This window comes from Cyprinus carpio, chromosome B18, assembly GCF_018340385.1.
Source record: "Cyprinus carpio isolate SPL01 chromosome B18, ASM1834038v1, whole genome shotgun sequence".
Taxonomy (NCBI): domain Eukaryota; kingdom Metazoa; phylum Chordata; class Actinopteri; order Cypriniformes; family Cyprinidae; genus Cyprinus; species Cyprinus carpio.
Genome location: NC_056614.1, coordinates 10623171 through 10646175, shown reverse-complemented (window position 1 = coordinate 10646175; position 23005 = coordinate 10623171). Strand labels below are relative to the sequence as shown.

At 37.8% G+C, this 23005-nt stretch overlaps 2 protein-coding genes across 2 annotated transcripts; both read left to right on the top strand.

Annotated features, from left to right (window-relative positions):
- Window positions 1-5419: 5419 nt before the first annotated feature.
- LOC109090888 (extracellular calcium-sensing receptor-like) lies at window positions 5420-8981 on the top strand. The gene is made up of 6 exons (XM_042743390.1): window positions 5420-5780; window positions 6027-6312; window positions 6405-7221; window positions 7393-7616; window positions 7767-7890; window positions 8065-8981. Exons 1-6 carry the CDS (start codon window positions 5560-5562, stop codon window positions 8979-8981), a joined length of 2589 nt encoding a protein of 862 aa, XP_042599324.1. The 5' UTR covers window positions 5420-5559.
- Window positions 8982-16599: 7618 nt separating this feature from the next.
- On the top strand, window positions 16600-20822 carry LOC109090878 (extracellular calcium-sensing receptor). Its single transcript, XM_042743795.1, has 6 exons — window positions 16600-16894; window positions 17045-17333; window positions 17455-18291; window positions 18530-18760; window positions 19057-19180; window positions 19924-20822. Exons 1-6 carry the CDS (start codon window positions 16674-16676, stop codon window positions 20820-20822), a joined length of 2601 nt encoding a protein of 866 aa, XP_042599729.1. The 5' UTR covers window positions 16600-16673.
- Window positions 20823-23005: the final 2183 nt, after the last annotated feature.

The window sequence follows — 23005 nt, the reverse complement described above, 5'->3', positions numbered from 1 at the left end:
CACCTAATATCCGCCAGCCACTCTAAACTGAATGGAAGCCAGAGAGCTCCATGCATGATATGTCAACTCATTTCATTGCAAATGACGTTACTAGAAAATTAATGGTAAACGTTTAAATTAAGACAACCTAGAAGAACCAAACAAAGTTATCCACAAATTTGATTGGCGAATCAAAATACAACAACGATTTCCAAAATGATCTAAACTATCCTCAATGTACTAAACTACATTGACTAATTGAACTTAACCACGTGTACCTAAATAACCTGATGCCTGCACCAGTACAGTAACTGTCATGGAGGTGTTGTCTTGTTGTTTGCTGTGTTTGTCTGCTTCTTCTGCCTTTGTTTCTCCCAGCGATCGACGATGTCTTCAGCTAAACACCTCGCCGATCGAAGGGGGGATATGTAGCGTGAACCAGACAAATTAAAGATTCGATCGGGAGCCTGGTTGAAACATGAGCCGAATTCCACAGAAAGGCAGGATGTTGTAAATCAACTCCTAGCACCACAGTCTGATAACCAACCAACTCTTTCACAGAACAGCTTTCAACATTAACACCATTAGAACAATTATTGACAATTTCAATTCGAAGAAGAGATTGTCTAATTTGGGGCAAGTAATCGAAGAGATGGACAGTCTGACCCTCACATGTAAAGCCACGAGAGTAAACAAGATCGTTGGATTGACTTCCCCCCACCTAGCAGAACCAGACTGAAATTCCTAAGGAGACCTGTTAACCCCTCTGGTCTTCACAGGAGATATCCTTACTCCCCAGAATGGCACAGAGAATGCCTTCCACTGCATATATGCACCAAAATGAACTCAAAAAAGACTTCTAAATGGATATCAGTCCATTGCTTAACTCCATTTTATACCTGTAACCCACACATTTGACTTTAATGTTTCTAATCACTTATTGTGTATGTCCTTTTTTAAATAACTCTTGAATAGCTTAAGGGATCATATTCATGTTTAGTATGTGTGTGTTCGAATCTTCTTGCTTGAAACGTTTCTGACCATCAGTTATTTATCAAATGTATCATATTCTTGTTATAGGAATCATGTCCAAATTATACCCTGCAAGAGCGGGAAAATTCGGACCTCGTGCTTGATAAGATAACATATGATTTATGAATGGGTGGGACAAACAATGCAACACACCGAGAAAAGACAATATCTAATTGGTCAAGACAACATTTGAGGTGTGGCCAAAAGGCCAGTTTAAATACTCAGGACACCATCAAATTTGGCTTTTAGCGTTTAGCTTTCGTTTAGCTTTTGCTATCAGTCATGCCGGCTTTTAGCTTTAGCTTTTAGTCATGCTTTGTCATCACTTTTAACGTTCTTCGAGCGCCGTTCCAGCGTGCTTCGGCCTGCACGCCTGCTGCTACTTCGCCACGATGAGAAGAAACACCACCTAGTCTCGTCAAACTTTACTTCTTTTCTTTTCCGTTTGAGAGTTTCGTGTTCTGTTTTAAGTTTTGTAACGCCGTGTCTCCGAGTCTGACCTCGCGTGCCCGTCTGAAACTACGAACCAGCCCACAACTCCGCATCTTCAGCCAACGCCCAACCACGGGCTTCCCAAGACGTCACTTCAACGACTACTGAACTTCCAGCCAATCAGCAACTTCGGGAAACCCCCTTTTCAGCGACAACAAAAGGAAACCCCCTTAAACAGGCAACGCAAGTAACCTCCAGACTCACATCTGTACTGGTGTTATCTAATATAATTTTAACCTCATTGAGGAACTCAGTGCGAGGGTTAATTAAGTGATTAAATGGTTGTTCATGTCTATGCAATTTCACGTATTGCTGTAAACTTGGGATTTAACATTTTCATTCTCTTAAACTCACTCTTTCCTAACGTTCTATCCTCCTGCAACTTGTGTGAATGTGTGAATGCGTGTGCTTATGTGTTAGATTAGTTTATATGTCTTAGATTTATCTAATAAAGCCTTATTTATATTGAAAAGAGAAGTATCTTGTGTTTTGTGCTCACAAGTTAATGTCTTAAACTGCCGATCCTGTTACTGTGCTAATTAATAGTGTTTTCAATATACTTTGGATATTAATATCCAGCGCAGATTTGATGTTAAACGGCTCGTTCAGTGAATCGCTGGCCGTTTCAGTGATCAGCCGTGAAACAGTGATTCTGTTCAAATTCCCTTTTAAAATCTTAAATGATTCCCTTTGAGCTAAATTGACCTGTTTCCCTTACGTCAGCTATCATGAGTTGGCCAGCAAGGAAGGTGACAGCAAAACACACATGCCCACAGACACATACACAACAGAGAAGGAATCCACAGACCTGCGAACCATGACAGTTAACGGATTGATGACAATAACTGTTAAAATCTGAGACTGATTTGGCAGAGAGGCATTTATAGTGACATAGAGAAAGATACTTGAAACAGAATTTTGTACGTACATGCATTCATGCTCTTTGCCAATGTTCAAAGATTCAACCTTTTTCAAAAATCGAAAGGCTACAACTTTGGTGTTCAACATATTGTTTCAGAAATGCAAACAATTAAATATTGAAATTTAAACTTAATTTGGTTGGTTTCATGTTGTTAAAGACTATAAATAAAATTGTGGTGCTAAAAAAAAAATTGATAGTAAAAATTATTAACTTTAAATTATTCTATTTGCTGTTTCCTGGTGTCAAAAAAAATTATTTGTTTAGGAAACACAAACGTCCGTGGGCCCCTCTCCACCCTCTCGATTATCATAAAATGGTTCAGTCCGCCCAAATTGTATCCAGTAACCAAGGCAACACAAACAGCTTGACTTCACTTATAGCGCCGCCAGATTCAACTTGACAGAGGATGTGAAAATGCCTCAAAATCTGGAAGTCAAAAACGGAAGGAGGTGATTGACAATCTTAAACCCTCATTCTGTTCTAGCGATATCATTCACCCCAAATTTTTAAAATTAATTATTGATTCGATTGGGCCAAGTTTGCTGTCTCTTATTAATAAGTGTCTCCAAACTGGCTCTGTTCCAGCCGACTTTAAAGTTGCTACAGTCACTCCTCTACTCAAGAAGCCTTCACTGGACCACACTGTTCTAAAAAATTTTCGTCCAATTTCTGTTTTGCCTTTCATTTCAAAAGTTTTAGAGAAAATTGTGCTGAATCAACTTCAACACTTTCTGACTAGTAATTCTATTTATGAGGTTTTTCAAATCTGGTTTTAAGTCTGCTCACAGCACTGAGTCCACCCTTTTGAGAGTGTTAAATGATATTTACCTCTCCACTGATTCCGGGGACTCTGTTGTTCTTATTCTTTTAGATTTATCGGCTGCTTTTTATACCATAGACCACTCCTTACTATTATCTAGATTAGAGTCTTGGGTAGGTCTAAAAGCAAACGCTCTGAAATGGTTTCAGTCATACCTATCTGACAGAAAGTTTTTAGTGAAACTGGGAAATTTTTTCTCTTCCCCTGCTCCTCTGACCTGTGGCTCTATTTTAGCTCCCTCTCTTTTCTCTCTGTACATGCTACCTCTGGGTTCTATTCTAAGAAAACATGGTGTGTCTTTTCATTTCTACGCAGATGACACTCAAATCTATCTTCCAGTTAAGAAAAACAACTCCACTGCGATCACTTCTCTTCTCCAATTTTTAGAGGAGGTTAAATTAATGGCTAGCCCAAAATTTCCTCTTCTTAAACGAGGACAAGACCGAGGTAATTGTTTTCGGTCCTAATGAGAACTCTCAGTGTATAAGCCCTGAGCTAGAAAGTTTATCCGTTTTTAGATCCTCACGGGTGCAGAACCTAGGTATTATTATTGACCAACACTTAAAATTTGATAGACATATCTCTTCTGTTATTGGATCCAGTTTCTATCAGCTTCGTTTACTGTCTAAAATCAAAAACTTTCTCACTCCAAAAACTCTAGAAATGGCTGTTCATACATTTGTTACATCGCGTCTAGATTACTGCAATTCTTTATATTGCGGTATATCTAAATCTCAAATTGCACGACTTCAGCTTGTCCAAAATGCCTGCAGCCAGACTTCTTTTAAACTGTCGTAAACATGAACACATCACTCCAATTCTTAGATCCCTTCACTGGTTGCCGATTTCTCAGAGAATAGACTTTAAAATTCTCCTCTTCATTTATTATTTAGTTATCACCATTATTATTCTTATGATTATATTCTTATTCTTATTTATTTTATATATATTTTCATTATTTCATTATTTTTATTTTATTTATTAATTTATTATTTTAATTTATTGTTGTACACAATACATTTTCTCATTATTTTTTTTGCATTTTTTGTACTAGTATGTTATGTATTAAAAAAAATAAATAAATAAATAAAATAAAAATAATGTAATCAGCCAGTCAAACAAAGGATGTGTGGGTTATGATCTGTGATCATGTCATTTACAAAAATTGCTTTTGTAGTAAGAGATCTAATATTCAACTAGCTTTGTCATATCATTGTATGTATCTTTATTAGCAAGTTTTCAGCAAGAAATCTCATTTTCTATTGAAATGAGTGGAGCAATTGCAAACATCTGCAGTGCAATATTTTATTTTTATTTGTTGCTATGTAGACTAATGCAATGTTTTTAATGTTATTCAAATTCATTCAACTTCACTGCTGTCTGTATTTCAGACATTTAAATAAATTTTAAGCCAATATAAATGTAATCAAAAAACTAATATAAGATACACACACACACACACACACACACACACACACACACACACACACACACACACATATATAATATCAACATTAAATAATTAATTAATTGGTGATGATAAAAAATTATGCTTTTACAAACCCTCTCCAAAACTTAAATCCTGTAGCATTTTACAATAACCTCTTATATACCATGCTGTAATCTAACACTAAGAATACTGGGAGAGCTCATCATGGGTGCTCTTAGCATACAGCAGTAGCAGTCTCCTGGTAATATTAATGTGAAGACAATGAAAACTATAGCCTGGAGCTACAATTTAGAATACCCCAGTTCCCTCTGTGTGTATGTATTTAAACATAGCTTGTGGCAGTTATTGTGACAATTATTATGTTTTGTAACGAATTATGTTGTGCTATTACTTTCCCTATTCTGTAATTTGGACTTTTCATTCCAAAGCAATAACAGATTTATGAGATTGATTAATTAAATAATCTTGCAGGGTAAAAAAAAATAATAATAATAATAATAAAGAAAATTTCTTTCATATTGTTTCTATTCTAGTTAAGTCTGTGTATCTGTGTGTATTTATATATACATATGAAGGACTGTTTAAAATAAGTCTATTGTTCTGAGAGAGCTTTTCTTTCCATTGAGTAATTCCCTCAGAGAATGTGTATGGTTAATGTAAGCGTATCTGTGGTTGCTTCAGAGTTCAGTATAAAGGTGGGCTTAGCTGATTCTTGTGCGCACTGTTAGCAAGAGTGAGCTATAATGTGTGTTCATTCATCTGTAAATACTGGCATCATATTATTTTGTAATTCCGTCCGTGTGTACAATGAAGTTTTAAAGTGGTGTATAGTTTGGTTCAAGCAGTGAAGCCTACAGAGAAAGGATGGCATTTCAGAGTGTGCATGTGTGTTTGACATTATTGCTCAGCACTTTGATCTCTTCACAGCTCCTTCAGAATTGTCGACTCATCCGCAGCACCTCAGATCTGCCTGTGCTGATCAAAGAAGGAGACATCATGATCGGTGCCCTCTTTTCTCTGCACGACACTGTACTGGAATCTCCTTCATCTTTTACTGCAGAGCCACATCCAACACAGTGCTCAGGGTCAGTATCTCAATAGAGTCTTATCACAAAATATTACAATGCTGGGTTTATCACTGAGACTTTGAAATTTTATGGTGTTTTCTTTTTTCTTCTATGCTTCTTAATGAAATTTTAGACTGTCTCTCTCTTTCTCTTAGTTAAATATATTGCTAAGCACTGTGAACAGTACCTAACCCTAACCATTTACTGCAGAAATATGTTGAACATTAAAACAAATATATTTATTTAATTTACTTTGTCCCGAAAATTTAATTTCCGAACCTTTAGATGGATGCAGACCATGATTTTTGCCATAGAGGAGATCAACAGAAATAGACAACTCCTAGCCAACTTAACTTTAGGTTATAAGATTTATGATTCATGCAGTACCCATTTCCATGCCCTCCGCACAGCCTTGGCCCTGATGAATGGGAATAAAGAGGGCACAGGCATTTCAGAGTGCCGAGGCAAGGTGCCTGTTGTCATTGGTGATGGAGGATCAACATTATCCCTAGTGGTTGCACGGTTTCTGGGTGTTTTTCATGTTCCACAGGTGAGTTGTGAATGTTTAATGCGCCTGTGGAGGTGCATTCATGTTTTTGAGTCATATATGCTATGCTCTCTACTTTCTTCCCCTCTCCTTAGGTAAGCTATTTCTCCAGCTGTGCGTGTCTCAGTAATAAATTAGAGTTTCCTGCATTTCTAAGGACTATGCCTAGTGACTTTTTCCAAGTGGATGCTCTTGCACAGCTGGTGCGACACTTTGGTTGGAGCTGGGTAGGCACATTCGCAGGAGATGATGCTTATGGCCGTGGTGGTGCTCAAATTTTTAATGATGAGGTGACTAAACTAGGTGCATGTATTGGTTTTTATGAAATTATCCCAAAAAACCATGACCAAACAGAGATTTCCAGGATTGTACAGAGGATCCGTGAATCAGGAACAAGTGTGGTGCTGGTTTTTGCTTTAGAGCAAGATGCAAGAGCTCTCTTCTGGGAGGTCCTTCGGCAAAACCTCACTGATATTCAGTGGTTGGCCAGCGAGGCCTGGATAACAGCAGCTGTCCTCTCCACTCCTGAATTCCATTCCATCCTACAGGGCTCCATGGGCTATGCCATCCGCAGGGCTGATATCCCTGGCCTGGAGCCTTTCCTGCTACGGCTACATCCTTCCAAATACCCACAGGATCCATTTGTTCTGCAGTTCTGGGAGGAGATGTTTAAGTGTTCTCTAGGTACAAGCAATAAGGCCTCCTCTTATAGACCCCCCTGTAATGGCTCTGAAATACTGGCCAAAACTGGTAACATCTACTCAGATGTATCTCAGCTCAGAATCTCCTATAATGTTTATAAGGCAGTGTACGCCATTGCTAATGCTCTGCATTCAATGCTTCACTGTGAACCAGGCAAAGGACCTTTCCCTGGGGGATTGTGCCCCAACACCAGCAGCATACAGCCATGGCAGGTAAAAGTCACAGTTTATCCCTTAATTTCACCTATATATCTGTAAGCTTTGTGACTTAAAATTAATGTTCTCTAGATTAGATAATAAAATTAAATGTTACAACTGTTGCTTTATTTTATTTTATTCTCCTTTTCACTTTCTGTGTCTCATCACATCACTCATACACATGAACTCCTGAATTATTTAAAGCATGTTCACTTTACTAATAACATTGGTGAGGAGACTAAGTTTGATGGCAATGGAGATCCTGTGGCCATGTATGATCTCATTAACTGGCAGCTCAGTGGCAACAGGGAGGTGCGGTATGCCACTGTGGGGAGATTTGATGAAACGATGCAGCCAAAACTAGTGATTGAAGAGAAAAACATAATCTGGAATGGAAACAAGAAACAAGTACTGCTCCAGTATAATATCATTATTTATCTGTGAGAGGTTTCGGTATTCGATGTGGATATTTGTATCCATTTTCTCCCTGTAGCTCTTGTGTTTGCACATCAATTTATGATGTATATCTCTGTAGTTGGTCTTCTCTTTGAATTGCAGGTCCCTATGTCTGTGTGCAGCAACAGCTGTCCTCCAGGCACTAGAAAAGCTACCAGGCCAAACTTTCCTCTCTGCTGCTTTGACTGCATTGTCTGTGCAGCTGGGGAGGTTAGCAATCAGACAGGTGTGTCCTAAATCACCTCTGTCCAGCTGATGTTTATGTGTATAACAAAATTATCATTTTGAGAAATTGATTGAGATAAGTTTAAAATATATTTTGCTACTGTGAACAATACATCGTTATAGTGGAGGACAGCTTTTGTATTCTTTATTAAATATATATTATGCTTTATTTCAGATGCCTTAGAGTGTGAAAAGTGCCTGCCTGAGTTTTGGTCCAATACTAGACGAGACACCTGTGTCCCCAAGCTGGTGGATTTCCTTTCCTACAGCGATACAATGGGCATCACTTTGCTGGCTGTGGCTCTGCTGGGATCTTGTTTCACACTCGCAGTTGCTTTGATATTTGCCATTAAACGGCACACACCCCTAGTCAGAGCTAACAACTCCGAGCTCAGTTTCCTAATTCTTAGTTCACTGTGGCTTTGTTTTCTGTGTGCACTAGCTTTTATTGGGCAGCCCACATCCTGGTCTTGCGGGCTTCGCCACACTGCATTTGGCATTGCATTCTCTCTCTGTCTGTCTTGCATCCTGGGGAAGACTATGGTTGTACTCATGGCTTTCAGAGCCACTCTACCTGGCAGTAATGTAATGAAATGGTTCGGCCCTCTACAACAGCGTGGCATTATCTTCTTCTGCACGGCTGTGCAAGTGGTGATTTGCTGCACATGGCTGAGTGTGGCACCTCCTGTCCCAAGTATGCTCATGACTCATGAAACTGCGCGGATTATTCTGTTATGTGATGTGGGCTCTCCGCTGGCCTTCTCCCTGGTGCTGGGATACATTGGCCTGCTTGCAGCTGTCTGCTTCGTGCTGGCCTTCTTTGCTCGAAGGCTCCCAGATAATTTCAATGAGGCTAAATTTATTACTTTCAGCATGCTGATTTTTTGTGCTGTGTGGATTGCATTTGTGCCAGCGTACGTCAGTTCACCAGGAAAGTACACAGTGGCTGTGGAGATTTTTGCCATTCTTGCCTCCAGTTATGGCCTGTTACTGTGTATCTTCACTCCAAAGTGTTACATTATCCTACTTAAACCTGAGAAAAATACAAAGAGATATTTGATGTCCAAATCCAACTCAGAAAGAAAATATTGAAATGCTAATTGACTCAACTGAAAATAAATAATTTTCACTGTTTAAATTACAGTATTTTTTCCTTGATTTCCAACTGAACGCCTCAATAAACTGTTTTTAAATGGATTTTTGTACTTTTATAAACTTTTATGCATCAACATAAATAGATTAATTAATTAATTAATTAATTAATTAATAGTTTTGTCCTGCAAATATGAAAGAATATGAATCCCCAGCATTCACATAAACGTGATTGAGACAGCATTAATATTTGAAACAAGTCAAATTCTTTCTAACCTTTCAGTTGTAAGACCCCATCCTCTCTTTTCTCTGTCAGTGCTTATTCTATACTGTGATGAAATGAAAGAGGACTGTTTTATGTCCCCTGAGCATAAAAAGCCCACGTGTCATAATTAAAAAAAAAGCAAACATGTAAACATCCATACTCTTTCACTTATTGAACACAGCAATAACAACTACACATTTATTTTTTTCTTTTCTTTTATTTTTTTCTCACTTCAACCACACATTTTTCCAATCAAGTTCATATCATATCTGCCTCTTCATCAGGAGAGGAATAAACACTCTATTCTCTAAAGACAGATCATGTGACAACACTGGAAACATTATGATTGTCACTAGGTCATTCTAAGGAAGCGACTATTGTTATTATTATTATTATTATTTGAAAAGGATACTGCTGAAATTGTAAGGAAACATAGGGGAATGTGGCCTGTCCCATAGTCAAAGTAGCTGTCAACAAAAATCCAATAATTGTCAGTACTGTAAACTTCATGAGTTCACTTAAATAATATTTCCTAAAATACAATTTTAATTTTTATGTTGCTGAAACTTAGCTGTATTGATTAAAACAATTTCATTTAATAACATTAACTCTCTTGTATAGCTATGTTAGTTTGCTAGCTAAGAGCCTGAATCACATACAAAAAGAGACTATCACTGCATCAACATGTGCTATTACAATATTTAAGCAAAGCAGTATGGACACTGTAGCTTTGGCCCATCCTCAACTTAACAACATGCTCTACTCTTCAGCACAAATGGTAACACCCAAAAATTCATGCATATCAGAATTCCTTTTAAATCCCAAAATAACAACAATAAACAGATCTCACCTTATATTAATCTTATTCAAAAACACATAAAATAACATTTAATTGCTCGCCAGTTGGTCTGTAACTGTTTAATTAATTCTAACAATGTCTCAGAATGTGTTATGATTAAGCCTGATTATCACATTGTAGCCTAATTATAAATATTTGTAATCTGATGTGATGCTGTGATCTTTTTATGTGAGCTGCTCATGATAACAGTGTTTAAGGGTGTTACTGGTGAGATTACATTTCAGTACAAAGCGCATAATATTACAATAATAACACCTTCAATTCTTGCTCAGTCTGCAATCGTGTAATGGAAAACGCTGATGGCATATCATGTCTGTACGTACAAGGTGGGTTTAGGTTTGCAAATGCGTGACTTTTTTCCCCAAACCAGTTCAAACGAAAACTCAGCCCCACAGCTGATTCTAATGATTTCATTGGTCATGTCAGTCATAAGGTGCGTTCGACTCAAGCGGCAACCTCCCGCTCTCTCTCGTGAAGCCAACAAGGAAGTAACTTAAACTGTAATTCGTCAACTGGCCGCTAGAGGCTGGCTGCAAAAGGGAGTCAATCCCATAGACTCCCAATGTTAAAAATTTTCTTTACAGCAAAAAAAAAAAAAACATGTTTACAGCCTGGTTCAAAAATAATATTTTGGTCTATATAGCTAATTTTGCCCTTCATGACAACTGTGAGGGGGGTGAATTGTTTTTATAACTCCGTTTAGATTATATTAAGCCTTAAAGTTCTGCATAATTAAGGGCGTGGCCACTTGAGTGACAGGTGGATTGCCGCTGCTGACACTGCTGTCGAGATATGTGGGCATGGCTTCAGCAACCAGCTCCCGCCTTTTTGCCCATTTGAGCAGTGACGCGCTGCCAAGATGTCGATGGCCCACTCCGCCAACTTTGAGCTTCAAAAACGCTCTTCAGGATTCAAAAGGTGACGCCATGGACACTACGTGTTTTTATACAGTCTATGGTTCGACTTCATGCAGCACCACGCAGACCTATCGCCGGCTGATTGAAGCAATGCATGCCAGTTAGAAATTTTGTCCAAAACGTCACTGTTACGTGTGACATCAACGTATTGCGATAGCGTTTCAAGAGGTTGACTCAGCTGGCGCAGTTTCTCAAGAGCGACTGTAGGAGTGCTGATGATGACAGCTGTTTCACGATTGACCAAATTCACCACATGACAACAGTGACGTGTGTTTCTAACATCTTTTACAACACACAATGTTATCAAGAAAACAGCATTAAAATAAGAGAAAAAAAGAAAGAAAAAAAGAAGGACAAATTACAACAAACAAAAACAGTTGCCAAGGGGAGGAAAGTATAAAACTTCAAAACAAAAATACAAGATATACATACACGTGTAAGTATATATAAAATCAAATAAATATATATATTTTTTTGGGGTAAATTTACACTTATGAATGTGAAATTTGGTCAATAGAATAAGTAAATTAATTAAGTAAAAAATACTGTTTCTCTTGTTCAGGATAGTCAGTAATGCCAAAGAGTACAAATTAAGAAGGTCTTAAACTTCTTTGGGAAGTATATAAGCTAATAAATTTTTGGACATAGTGTAACTGATTATGTACATTGCCAAAATAAGTGCAAGGCAGTTTCCTCATATTCATTTAAAATAATAATAATAATAATAATAATAATAATAATAATAATAATAATAATTTACAATATACATTTCTCTCTCTTTTTTTTTTTATAAATAATGATTTGCTGGATAAATTCTATGAATAAGCTTATAAGAAACTTATTTAATCTAATTTCTAATCAATTTTCTGTTCAATAAAGAGACCCAATGAGACAAAAAAAAAAAAAGGTACAGTAACAATTTCTCTTTGGAAAAGAGTACGGATGGCTCTATTATTATTTTTGGGATTTACTGAAAAAACTGTTTTACCAATATAAGTTTTAGTAACATCAAAAGTCACTGAATCAGTAGAATGGTTTATCAATACCTTTAAATAGCATGCGAGTACCTGAAGGGATTGAACCAATAACAATTGCAAATTATTTTTGAGTAACTGGCATTTGACAATAAAGAATTTTAAATAGAATACATTATGGTAAGGAAACGAATCATCATCACAACCTTTAATTTAGGGTTGTGCCAGTATACTATAGTATCGTGTATCGACGATAGCCAGAGATATCACCTGTTGCCGATTTCTTTGATGACATGGATTATTATCCATTAAAAATATAGGCGCCAAGCTTTAGTGATTCAGCGCGGAAAGCCACTTCAGAAACTTGATGGTCAGTAGACGTGATTAGCTCCAGTGGCTGTGTCGGAGCCGTAACGCACCTCAGATGTGTGCAGTGTAAATAAGGGGTAAGAGATTTATTTATGATATTGTGTAGGTAGCTTCACTGATTATAGCGGGAGTGTTTTAAAGAGCATATAATGATCGTGCTAAATAATAAATAATTAAAGTCATTTATGATGTTCTTTGGTAATTAAATATTCTTTGCTCGTTTTCTGTTTGAATAACTTAGAAAATGTAACAGTTTGATTAACTGCTCTTCATCAAATATTTCAAGAACATTCTTCCTCTCCTGAAAAATTCAGTAGCCACTCACTGCAGAACACAAGGTCCAGCGGGGGTGGTTGGATCCACATCTAGGGGGTGGAGATTGGTAGGTTTAGGGGTGGAGATGGGTGGGTTTAGGGATCAGGGGGTGGAGACGGGTAGGTTTAGGTATATGTAGATGGGAGGAGTTGGATCTGGATCCAACCACGCCCCCTTGATTTTGTGTTCTACAGTGAGGACCATCTCAAAAAAATTGTGCACGTCTCTGTCTCCTTAGTGCCATCACAAGCCCCTACTGGCAACTCCTAACCACTTGAGAGACCTCTCGAGCTGTCCTAAATAACTGGGAGAGTAAGAGTGATTCTTAGCTTTAAGAAATTTGATAACTTGCTTTTACTTAAGTTTGAAAGTAGGAGTAAATTTAATGGATTCTCAACACTTAAGCCTGAAATGGCACTTCGAGAAGCTTGATAAATACAGGCTCAGGTTACTTCTGATATGTAACAAGGTCTCAGGACTATCAGCTTTCAAATTTTGTGATTTTTAAAGAAATATGTGTATATGTGCATATACAGCTTCCGATCGGGGCAATGTTCACAGGATTTTGTCCACAGAATGATAAAAGCACATGTTTTAAAATAAAATTTTTTTATTTCACACTTAGTATTTTAACTTAAGCGCTCCAAGCCACACATACAGCATCGGATATGACAGGTTTTCCAGTATGCAAAACAAGTATATATTGTTTTAAATACCACATGGACAGATACTTTAAAACTTACAGCTCCTTTTAAGCTCTTTAAGCCAAAATCTACATCTAAATCGGAGCCATGGGTTGATCATAGTATTCGCTCCTTGAGACAGGCATGCAGAAAAGCAGAAAGGAAGTGGAAAAAAGAAATTACAGATTTCTTATAAGATCTTAAATAATTGCCTATCGTCATACTAGTATGCTGTTAAGAAAGCCAAGGCTTCCTATTTTTCTAAACAAATTCAGAAATATCACTATACCCCAAAAGCTCTTTTTTTTTTCTGTTATTAACTCTGTTCTAAACCCCGCTGTAATTTCTCTTCACTGCCCGTCTCTGACACGTTGTGAGGATTTTTCTAGTTATTTAGGCAATAAAGCTTCAAGTTTGAGGGCCCAGTTTCTGATCTTCAATCAGGAAATACCAACAGAGATGACTTCACCTGTCCTGTGGACTTTTTTCAATCCTGTCTCTCTACGTTATGTAAAGGAAGTGATGCTTAAACTCAAACCCTCCTTTAGTTCGCATGTCACTATACAGCCTTACTATTTGAGACAAATATTTGACACTGTCGATCTGGTGCTGGTGTCGCTATTTAACATATCTTTGTTAGTACCATCTAGTTTGAAAATTGCCACGGTTACACCTGTACTAAAGAAACCCTCACTTGATGCCTTCTTTTTTATCAAATTTTCGTCCGATCTCCATTTTGCCATTTATTTCGAAGACATTGGGAAAAAATTTGTTTTTACGGCTCCAGACCTTCCTGACTGACAATTATATTCTTGAGAAGTTTCAGTTGGGATTTAAATCACTGCACAGCACAGAAACCGCTCTTGTAAAAGTTCTCAATGATATTTATATGGCAACAGATTCGGGGGACTCTGTCATTTTAGTAATGTTAGACCTGTGCTCTGCTTTTGATACTGTCGATTATTCAATCCTTATCTCTCGGCTGGAACATTGCATTGGGTTGGGGGGGCTGTTTTAAGATGGTTTAAATTTTTTAATTAAATTTAGCTCCTGTCCTTTTTTCTCCTTTTTTTCCCTTTGGGTTCCATTTTTAGGAAACATAATGTTTCATTTAATTGCTGTGCTGATGATATGCAAATCTACATGCCTGTGTCTAGAAAAAATAACAGTTCTCTAGGCAACCTAACAGCATGTCTTGAGGATGTGTAAACTTGGCTTGCCAAGTCTAAACTCAGACAAAACAGAAATCAATGTTTTTAACTCCTCAGAATTCAGGCCAAAAAATTACCTTGACATTGAATCTCTAAATCAATTAATCTCTCCCCAAGTATGGAATCTAGGTGTGATGGTAGATAGTTGCCTCTAATTTGACAAGCAGATTAGCGCGGTCATTGGGTCCAGCTTTTCTCTCTTCGATCTCTATCAAAAATCAAATCTTTTCATCCTAAGCGCTCCTTGGAGCTCCTTGCTCTTATTACCTCTCACCTGGATTATTGCAATTCCCTGTACTTTGGTATATCTACGGTAAGTCCCAAACGGCATGCCTACAGGTCATTCATAATGCTGCAGTGAGATTCCTGAAGGGAAAGAGGAAATCTGATCATGCTACCTCCCTTCTGAGATCCCTTCACTGGCTTCCAATTAATTTTAGAATTGATTTTAAAATGTTATTACTGGTTTTTAATTCATTAAATGATTTAGCACCTTCTTATTTGTCCGATCTACTTCACCCCTACCTCCCCACCAGATGCCTTAGATCCAAAGATAAGCTCCTCCTTCAGATACCCAAAATCCGGCTAAAATCGAGGGGTAACCAAGCCTTTGAAGTGGCCGGCCCGACACTGTGGAATAAGCTTCCACTCTATATTAGATCTGCTTCCACTTTGTCTGTGTTCAAGTCATGTCTCAAAACTTATTTATTCTCTGTTGCTTTTAGCTTATAAGAGTGTTCTGTCTTAAACTGTTTTGCTACTATTAGTGTACTTTATATGTGTGTTTTGTTTTAAACTATTTTGCTGCTATTGAGTACTTAATCTTTTATTTTTTTTTCTAATTTGGACAGCACATTGGTCATCCTGTGGCTGTTTTTAAATGTGCTTTAAAAATAAACTGGACTTGAACTTGAAGTTTCAGATAACTTACGTTCATAATTCTGTGAAACTTTTTTGGTCGTTGACCAAAAAAAAAACACATAATAGTAATTTATAGTAAATACTATAATGTTTTTGAACCATACTATAGTACTTGAATTAAATTGTTGTGGTAATTCTATAGTTGCTGTGGTAATATAACAACTGTAGTAAATAAATTACTTTACCCAATACTGTACTAAGTTTTCTACAGCCATTGGGTATAATATAATACACACTACAGTTTGCTGTAGTAAAAACTACAGTACTACAGTATTTATTACAGTTTCATTATAGTTAATACTACAGTATGCTGTAGCATTCATTAACAAAGTGTTGTAAATACTATAATATACACTATAGTATTTACTATAAATTACATGTGCGACCCGAGACATTCTTCCTTCAAGACGTCCTCTAGTAGACACTTTGGGGAACTAAATGCCTTTCTTCAGAAAGGGGCCTAGCCACTGACACCCCGGGCCACTCACATAGCTTGGCAGAAATGTGGAACTCAGTTTCAGATGAAAGAGGGACATCCAAACCAAGTTAGGAACACAGCTATTCTCAGATACCTATGCTATGCATCTGACTGGTCACCGTGATTTTGCCAAGTAAGACATGTTCCAACTTTTGTTGATCCTGGATCGACATCACTTTCCAAAAATATAGACAAGTGCCTTGGTGTGGTTCACTGTAAATACTGCTCACAGACTCTCTCTGCACTTATAACGTGCATTTGAAAATGCACCACACACCAAACATCTTCTCAAGGTTTATAAATCTGTTGTCAACAAAAGAGTAGCATTTAAAAAGAGCAGTTTCCCTGTTGTTTTTTTCTGTCAGAATGAAAAAAAAAGTAATTTTACTGTTAATATTTTTAATAATAATAATAAATACAGTTCATATAGCTTTTTCTATTAAGTGCAGTAAACTTTCAGTAATATGCAAGTGAAATGAACTTATTTCATCAATAAATTTGACTGTTAGGTGTATGATCTGCTTGCCATTTATGTGCACTTGTGGTGCTTGTATATTGTGTATGTGTAAATATGACTAGTGTCTGTGTGTCTCCTTTCATGTCCCTGCAGAGAGCACCTTCAGTACATTACCTCTATAAAGTCCTTCACCCAGATCCCCAGTTTCCAGTTGGCTTAGCAGAACACTGTGCAGAGATCGAGATGAAGATGCCAGTTCTCCAGGCTGTACATTTGGTATTTTATTTTCTCTACCCCATTCAAAGCAATTCAGAGACAGACTGTAAACTCTGGAAGGACCTAGATTCAACGGTGGTCTATAAGGAGGGCCATGTTGTGCTAGCTGGGATGTTTCCCATCCACTCCAAAGGCATCGACCAGGAGATAAACTACAGAAGTCAGCCAGACCAGAGGAAATGTAGGGGGTAAAAAAAAAAAAAAAAATATTATATCAAACTACAAAATTGATTATTTTTATTCAGCAGTTTATGGTGTCAAATATAAATATGTATTCATATGCTTAATATATTGTGTGTATTTAGTTTGTGTGATACATCTATCTGATATTTCATCAAGTTTAACATGCGAGTGTTCCGCTGGTCTCAGGCAATGATCTTCTTCATTGAGGAGATCAACAGAAATCCTACCCTCCTGCCAAACATCACACTGGGCTATCAGCTATATGACACATGTGGGCTGACTGCTCTGTCACTGAGGACCGCATTATCAGTAGTTTCTCAGCCTATGAAGAGGAGCGATTCAGGGCAGTGCTTCTCCCCGAGCATCCCCATCATTATTGGAGACTCTGGATCTACCCTGTCAATGGCCATTTCCAGACTACTCAACCTGTTCCGTATCCCACTGGTGAGGGCAGTTCAGCTAGACAAAATTACTTGAAATAAAGGAATTCTGTATTTGTATACGCTTTCCCACTGAAAATCTCTCTGAGTTTACTACTTTGTCTCTTTCCACATCTCTGCTTCAGGTGAGTTATTTTGCTTCATGTGCTTGCCTGAGTGACAAGCACCAGTTCCCTTATTTCTTTCGCACAATTCCCAGTGATGTTAATCAGGCCAGTGCTCTTGCTCGTCTGGTCAAGCACTTTGGATGGACCTGGGTGGGCACAGTCGGGGCTGATGATGCTTATGGGCGTACTGGCATAGATCTATTCACCACTGCAGTGACACGTTTGGGTGTATGTGTGGCTTATCGAGTAATCATACCCAAGCTGCCAACTCATCAACAGCTGCAAGATATTGTCAGGACTATACGAGAGTCTACAGCACGTGTTTTGGTGGTTTTTGCCATCGAGGAGGACATCAAACCAGTAGTGGATGAAATAGTCCGGCAGAATGTGACCGGGAAGCAGTGGGTGGCCAGTGAAGCCTGGGTGACCTCCACTCTCATCTCTGCTAGAGAAAACTACCCCTCCCTTAGTGGTACCATTGGCTTTGCCATCCGCCGAGCTGAGATACCTGGCTTCAAACACTTCCTTGAAAGCATACAGCCTCTGGCTGAGCCTTACAATGCCTTTGCAAGGGAGTTCTGGGAAACACAGTTCCAGTGCTCAGTAAACACAAGTCTTCCCACTCCCTCCACAACTGATCCAGTGCACTACAGCCACAGCTGTACTGGCATGGAGAGGGTCCAGGACACTCACAGTATCTATAATGATGTTTCTGAGCTCAGGGTGACATATAACATGCACAAGGCTATTTACACAGTGGCACATGCACTGCATAACATGCTTCAGTGTCAAAGAGAGAACGGGTCTGCTTTGACACAGCAGTGCTCTGATATCCATAATCTACAACCGTGGCAGGTACAGCAATACCTTGCTTACATGTGTCAATGTAACCTTTAAGAGAAGCATTTATGTGTCATAGTATTGTGATGTTTATCATTGTGTTGTTGTTGTTATTATTATTATTATTATTTCTGTTTAAACATGTATTTATCAATTTGAGTATTTTTACATTATTATTCACACATTATGTCATGTTTTTTTTGTTTGTTTGTTTTATGTTGTGTTATATGTTCTGTGCATTAATCCTCTCCAGGTTGTTGAGGTCCTGAAGAAAGTGAACTACACTAACAAATTTGGAGATGTGATCCACTTTGATAAGAATGGAGACCCTGTCGGGTCATATGACATAGTTAACTGGCAGAGAGAGGCAGATGAAGGTCCGGTACAATATGTTACAGTAGGTCGCTTTGACTCCTCTCTTTTGACAGCACAGCAGTTAATGCTTAACCAGGACAAAATCATCTGGCATGGGGGAGCTTACAAGGTAAAATTATGTAGTTTCATCCTCAAATTAAATACTGTTTATTTTTCTGATTAGACGATTTCACTTATTTTATATGGTGTTTGATAATACTTGTTTTCATTTTTAAATATATTCATTTAGCAGACATTTTATTCAAAATTATGCACATTGTATTAATGGTATGATTTTTATCAGTTCTTATCATTTTTATTAATTTATGTTTTTTTCTGTGGGTTTTTCTGTTGTCATTAATTTTACCTTATATATATATATATATATATATATATAAATAATAATGTCTTATCTCTTTCTTACAGGTACCAGTGTCTGTGTGCTCTGACAGCTGTCCACAGGGATACAGAAAGGTTACACGAGAGGGTCAGCCTGTATGCTGCTATGACTGTGTGCTTTGTGCAGAGGGTAGCATCAGCAATACTACTGGTATTACACTGACAAACACACATACTGTGACAGTGTTTGCATCAGTTAACCTTTTTAAACCATTAACCCTTGTATGGTGTTCATATTTTTGTTACTCAGCCAGTGTTTGTGGGTCTGGTGGACCCGCTGCATTTTTGGGCTTTTAATTCAAGACACAATATATATATATATATATATATATATATATATATATATATTTATATATACATATATATATGTGTGTGTGTGTGTGTGTGTGTGTGTGTGTGTGTTAAAATACTCAACAGATGTTTATTTCATCCCAATTACAAGCAATATAAACAGAAACATAAAACTCACACTTACACTCACACTCTCACACACACACACACTGTCTCTCAATCTCTCTCTCTCTCTCACACACACACACACACACACACACACAAATAAACACACATACCCATACTAATAGCAGTGCCAGACAATAGGAGGACAGAGTGAAGATACACAGGGCCTAAAATTGCCACTCTTTTATTACCCCCGGGAGGGGGGTGTACAGTGTGTGGTCATTGAAAATTTGTTCTGATATATGTTCTTCACAGAAAATGAGCCAAGGCCAATGAGTATGAGTTTGAAAAAATAATTAATCATATAATTTTTTCTTTTTTCAAATATTTGACACCATACAAGGGTTAAATGCAAAATACTCACCATTAAATCTCTTTCCCTTGAATGAAAGTGAGGTGAATATGTCTCTATCTGTGTGTTTGTGTGTATATTTTTAGATCAAGTTGAATGCATTCTTTGCCCTGAAGACTTCTGGTCCAGTCAGCATCGCAACCATTGTGTTCCCAAGCAGATTGAGTTCCTGTCCTACTCTGAGCCTTTTGGCATGGCCTTGGCCGCTATAGCCATTCTGGGTGCAATTGCGGCGATGACAGTTGCTGCAATCTTCTTTCGCCATCACGACACACCCCTAGTTCGTGCTAATAATTCAGAACTGAGCTTTCTGTTGCTGATGTCTCTCACTCTTTGCTTCATATGTGCACTAACCTTCCTGGGTCAGCCATCACGCTGGGCATGCCCTCTTAGACGGACTGCTTTTGGCTTGACCTTTGCCCTCTGCCTATCCTGTCTCCTCAGTAAGACCCTAGTGGTGCTTATGGCCTTTAAAGCTACATTGCCTGGTAATAACACAGCTCGTTGGTTTCGCCCGCCTCAGCAGAGACTGGGGGTGTTCTTATGTTCGGTCCTGCAGGGTGGGGTTTGTGTAGCTTGGCTTACCACAGCACCTCCATATCCAGTAAAGAACACCTGGCTGTACCGCGACCGGATCATTTTAGAATGTCACCTGGGTTCAGTTGCCCTTTTCTGTTGTGTGTTGGGTTACATTGGCTGCTTAGCTGTCTTCTGCTTCATCCTGGCTTTTTTAGCCCGCAAATTGCCAGATAATTTTAATGAAGCAAAATTCATCACATTCAGTATGCTCATATTCTGTGCTGTTTGGATCACATTTATCCCAGCTTATGTCAGTTCTCCTGGAAAATTTACCGTTGCTGTGGAGATATTTGCCATTTTAGCTTCCAGTTATGGAGTACTTTTGTGTATTTTTGCACCTAAATGTTACATAATAATTTTCCTGCCTGAAAGAAATTCTAAAAAGTATCTCATGTCCCAAAAATGATTTATTATTCTCAATCATGTCTTTTAATGATTGTTTACATTTATTCATGTGTTTACTTTTGTGGATGAATATAATAATAATAATAATAATAATAATAACAATAATAATAAGGCCTGTGATAATAAATTCAAGTAAACTGTTTTATTATTGTTAGACACACATGCAAGTATGTTATTCTGCCACTAGAGGGTACTGGTGTTTTAGTAAAACTCTTTGATAAGACTTCAAGATGCAATGACACTTGCACCATACTTACTGGGGTCTGAAATGTTGAGTTAAATTTGGCACATTTGTATTTATTTATTTATTTATTTATTTAAACACTGGGCATATTTTCAGAAAATGCACTTCTTAGGGAGGATGGACTGTGAATAAATCCCTTTCCACCATTTCACATAAATGAGAAACTGAAATGTTAAACTTGCTGTTTGATTGAAATCTATGCACAAGACATACAGTAACAAAGTCTTTCATTTATGTCCATTCTTGCCCTCTTTATGAAATAATGAAATTGCAGTTATGTTGCTAGACTTCATTTGATAGCACAGTAGTAGACCTATGCCTTACATAATACGCTGCAAAATAATGTGCCAGTAAATTTGCACATTACATGCACATGCAAAGGGTCAGATTAAACATAGCTTCCATCTCTGAATTTTATATACAATACCATTACTTACAAGAAGTTTAACAATGATGTTAGACTTCATGTTTAAGCATAAACATTTTGTTGACCTGATTTTCTGTCAACTTAAGAACTTGTACATTCATAATTCTGTCCTTATTCTCCCTCAAGCTGATTAACACAACATCACAGAGATGTCCTGTATGATCCCGCCTTTGGCATGTTCAAGCATGCACAGGAGGCAGAGAACAGCATCCAATTCCACATCTCTGATGTGCTCGAAAATGACTGTAAATAGCCTGAGGGCTCTGAAGTTCAGCTCTGTACCGCTAATGGTTGGTAATAACTAATTTCTACTTCAGTCAAACTGATCCCTGATCCACGCTGCATCATTTTTACTTTATCACTCTCATCTTTTGAAAAAGAAAAAAAAGGGAAATCATTATGCTACTGGATTGTTAATATATTGTTTACAGCATTGCTGTTTGCAATCTCCAAAATGGCTGTGAATGCTGAGCATATGTGAGCTGGCCAGTCTCTGCTATCTATTATGTGAAAAGCTTTGTTGTTCACTTCATGGACTTCATGGAGTCTGAAATGGTGACTCCAAAATGAGGTGAAAGGAATAATTCATTCATTCAAAAGAAATAAAAAAATAAATACATACATACATACAAACATACACACTTTTGGGGAAGTCAAGGCCTAATGGTTAAAGAGTCAGACTCGCAATCCAAAGGTTGCTAATTCGAGTCTGAAGCCGGCAGGAATTGTAGGTGGGGGGAGTGAATGTACAGTGCTCTCTTCACCTTCAATACCATGACCGAGGTGCCCTTGAGCAAGGCACCGAACCCTCAACTGCTCCCCGGGCACCGGGGCATAAATGGCTACCCACTGCTCTGGGTGTGTGTTCATGGTGTATGTGTGTTCACTGCTGTGTGTGTGCACTTTGGATGGGTTAAATTCAGAGCACAAATTCTGAGTATGGGTCACCATACTTGGCTGCATGTCACACCACGTCACTTACATTTATTTACACACTCTAATGTCAATTTCATGTGTGTACTCCAGTGTGAGGGATGAAGATTTTGTTTTTCTTCCAAATGTTTTGTATATTTGAAGTCGTTCCTGTCACTTATATATAAGTACTCATCATAAGTACTGATCGCAATGAAGCATTGCCCGACATTGCGTTGCTCATCATTTGAGCCTTGTAAGGTTGTATACAAAGTTCAAATCATTTTAACACCTTGCTTCATTCCCTTGCTCCCAACTACCTACTGGCGCACTTAACCTGCAAATTACTAATAAATTTGTTTGATATTTCAAACTAAATCAGGCAAAAAAAAAAAAAAAAAAAAAAGGTTTAATTTCATTTCAGAAGTTCAAAACAGCTTGCCAAAGTAAATATTCAGGAATTTTTTTTTCTTGGGCTGCTAAGCACATTTTATATAATAGGTAGGTGTGCTTCAGTGCTCTGCCTTGATGTTTAAATTTTCTCCAGTTAATTTCTTCTCTTCAGTTCTTCGAGGGCAGATGCGAGTAAAAACATGAATTC

What these genes read in the sequence shown, in the direction of transcription:
- LOC109090888 (XM_042743390.1), top strand. Translation starts at nt 5,560, where the DNA reads ATGGCATTTCAGAGTGTGCATGTGTGTTTGACATTATTGCTCAGCACT. An exon ending in GTGTTTTTCATGTTCCACAG is followed by an intron (nt 6,313 to 6,404) that starts GTGAGTTGTGAA and finishes CCCTCTCCTTAG; the next exon opens with GTAAGCTATTTCTCCAGCTG. An exon ending in GGAGGTTAGCAATCAGACAG is followed by an intron (nt 7,891 to 8,064) that starts GTGTGTCCTAAA and finishes GCTTTATTTCAG; the next exon opens with ATGCCTTAGAGTGTGAAAAG.
- LOC109090878 (XM_042743795.1), top strand. Translation starts at nt 16,674, where the DNA reads ATGAAGATGCCAGTTCTCCAGGCTGTACATTTGGTATTTTATTTTCTC. An exon ending in GACCAGAGGAAATGTAGGGG is followed by an intron (nt 16,895 to 17,044) that starts GTAAAAAAAAAA and finishes ATATTTCATCAA; the next exon opens with GTTTAACATGCGAGTGTTCC. An exon ending in ATAATCTACAACCGTGGCAG is followed by an intron (nt 18,292 to 18,529) that starts GTACAGCAATAC and finishes AATCCTCTCCAG; the next exon opens with GTTGTTGAGGTCCTGAAGAA.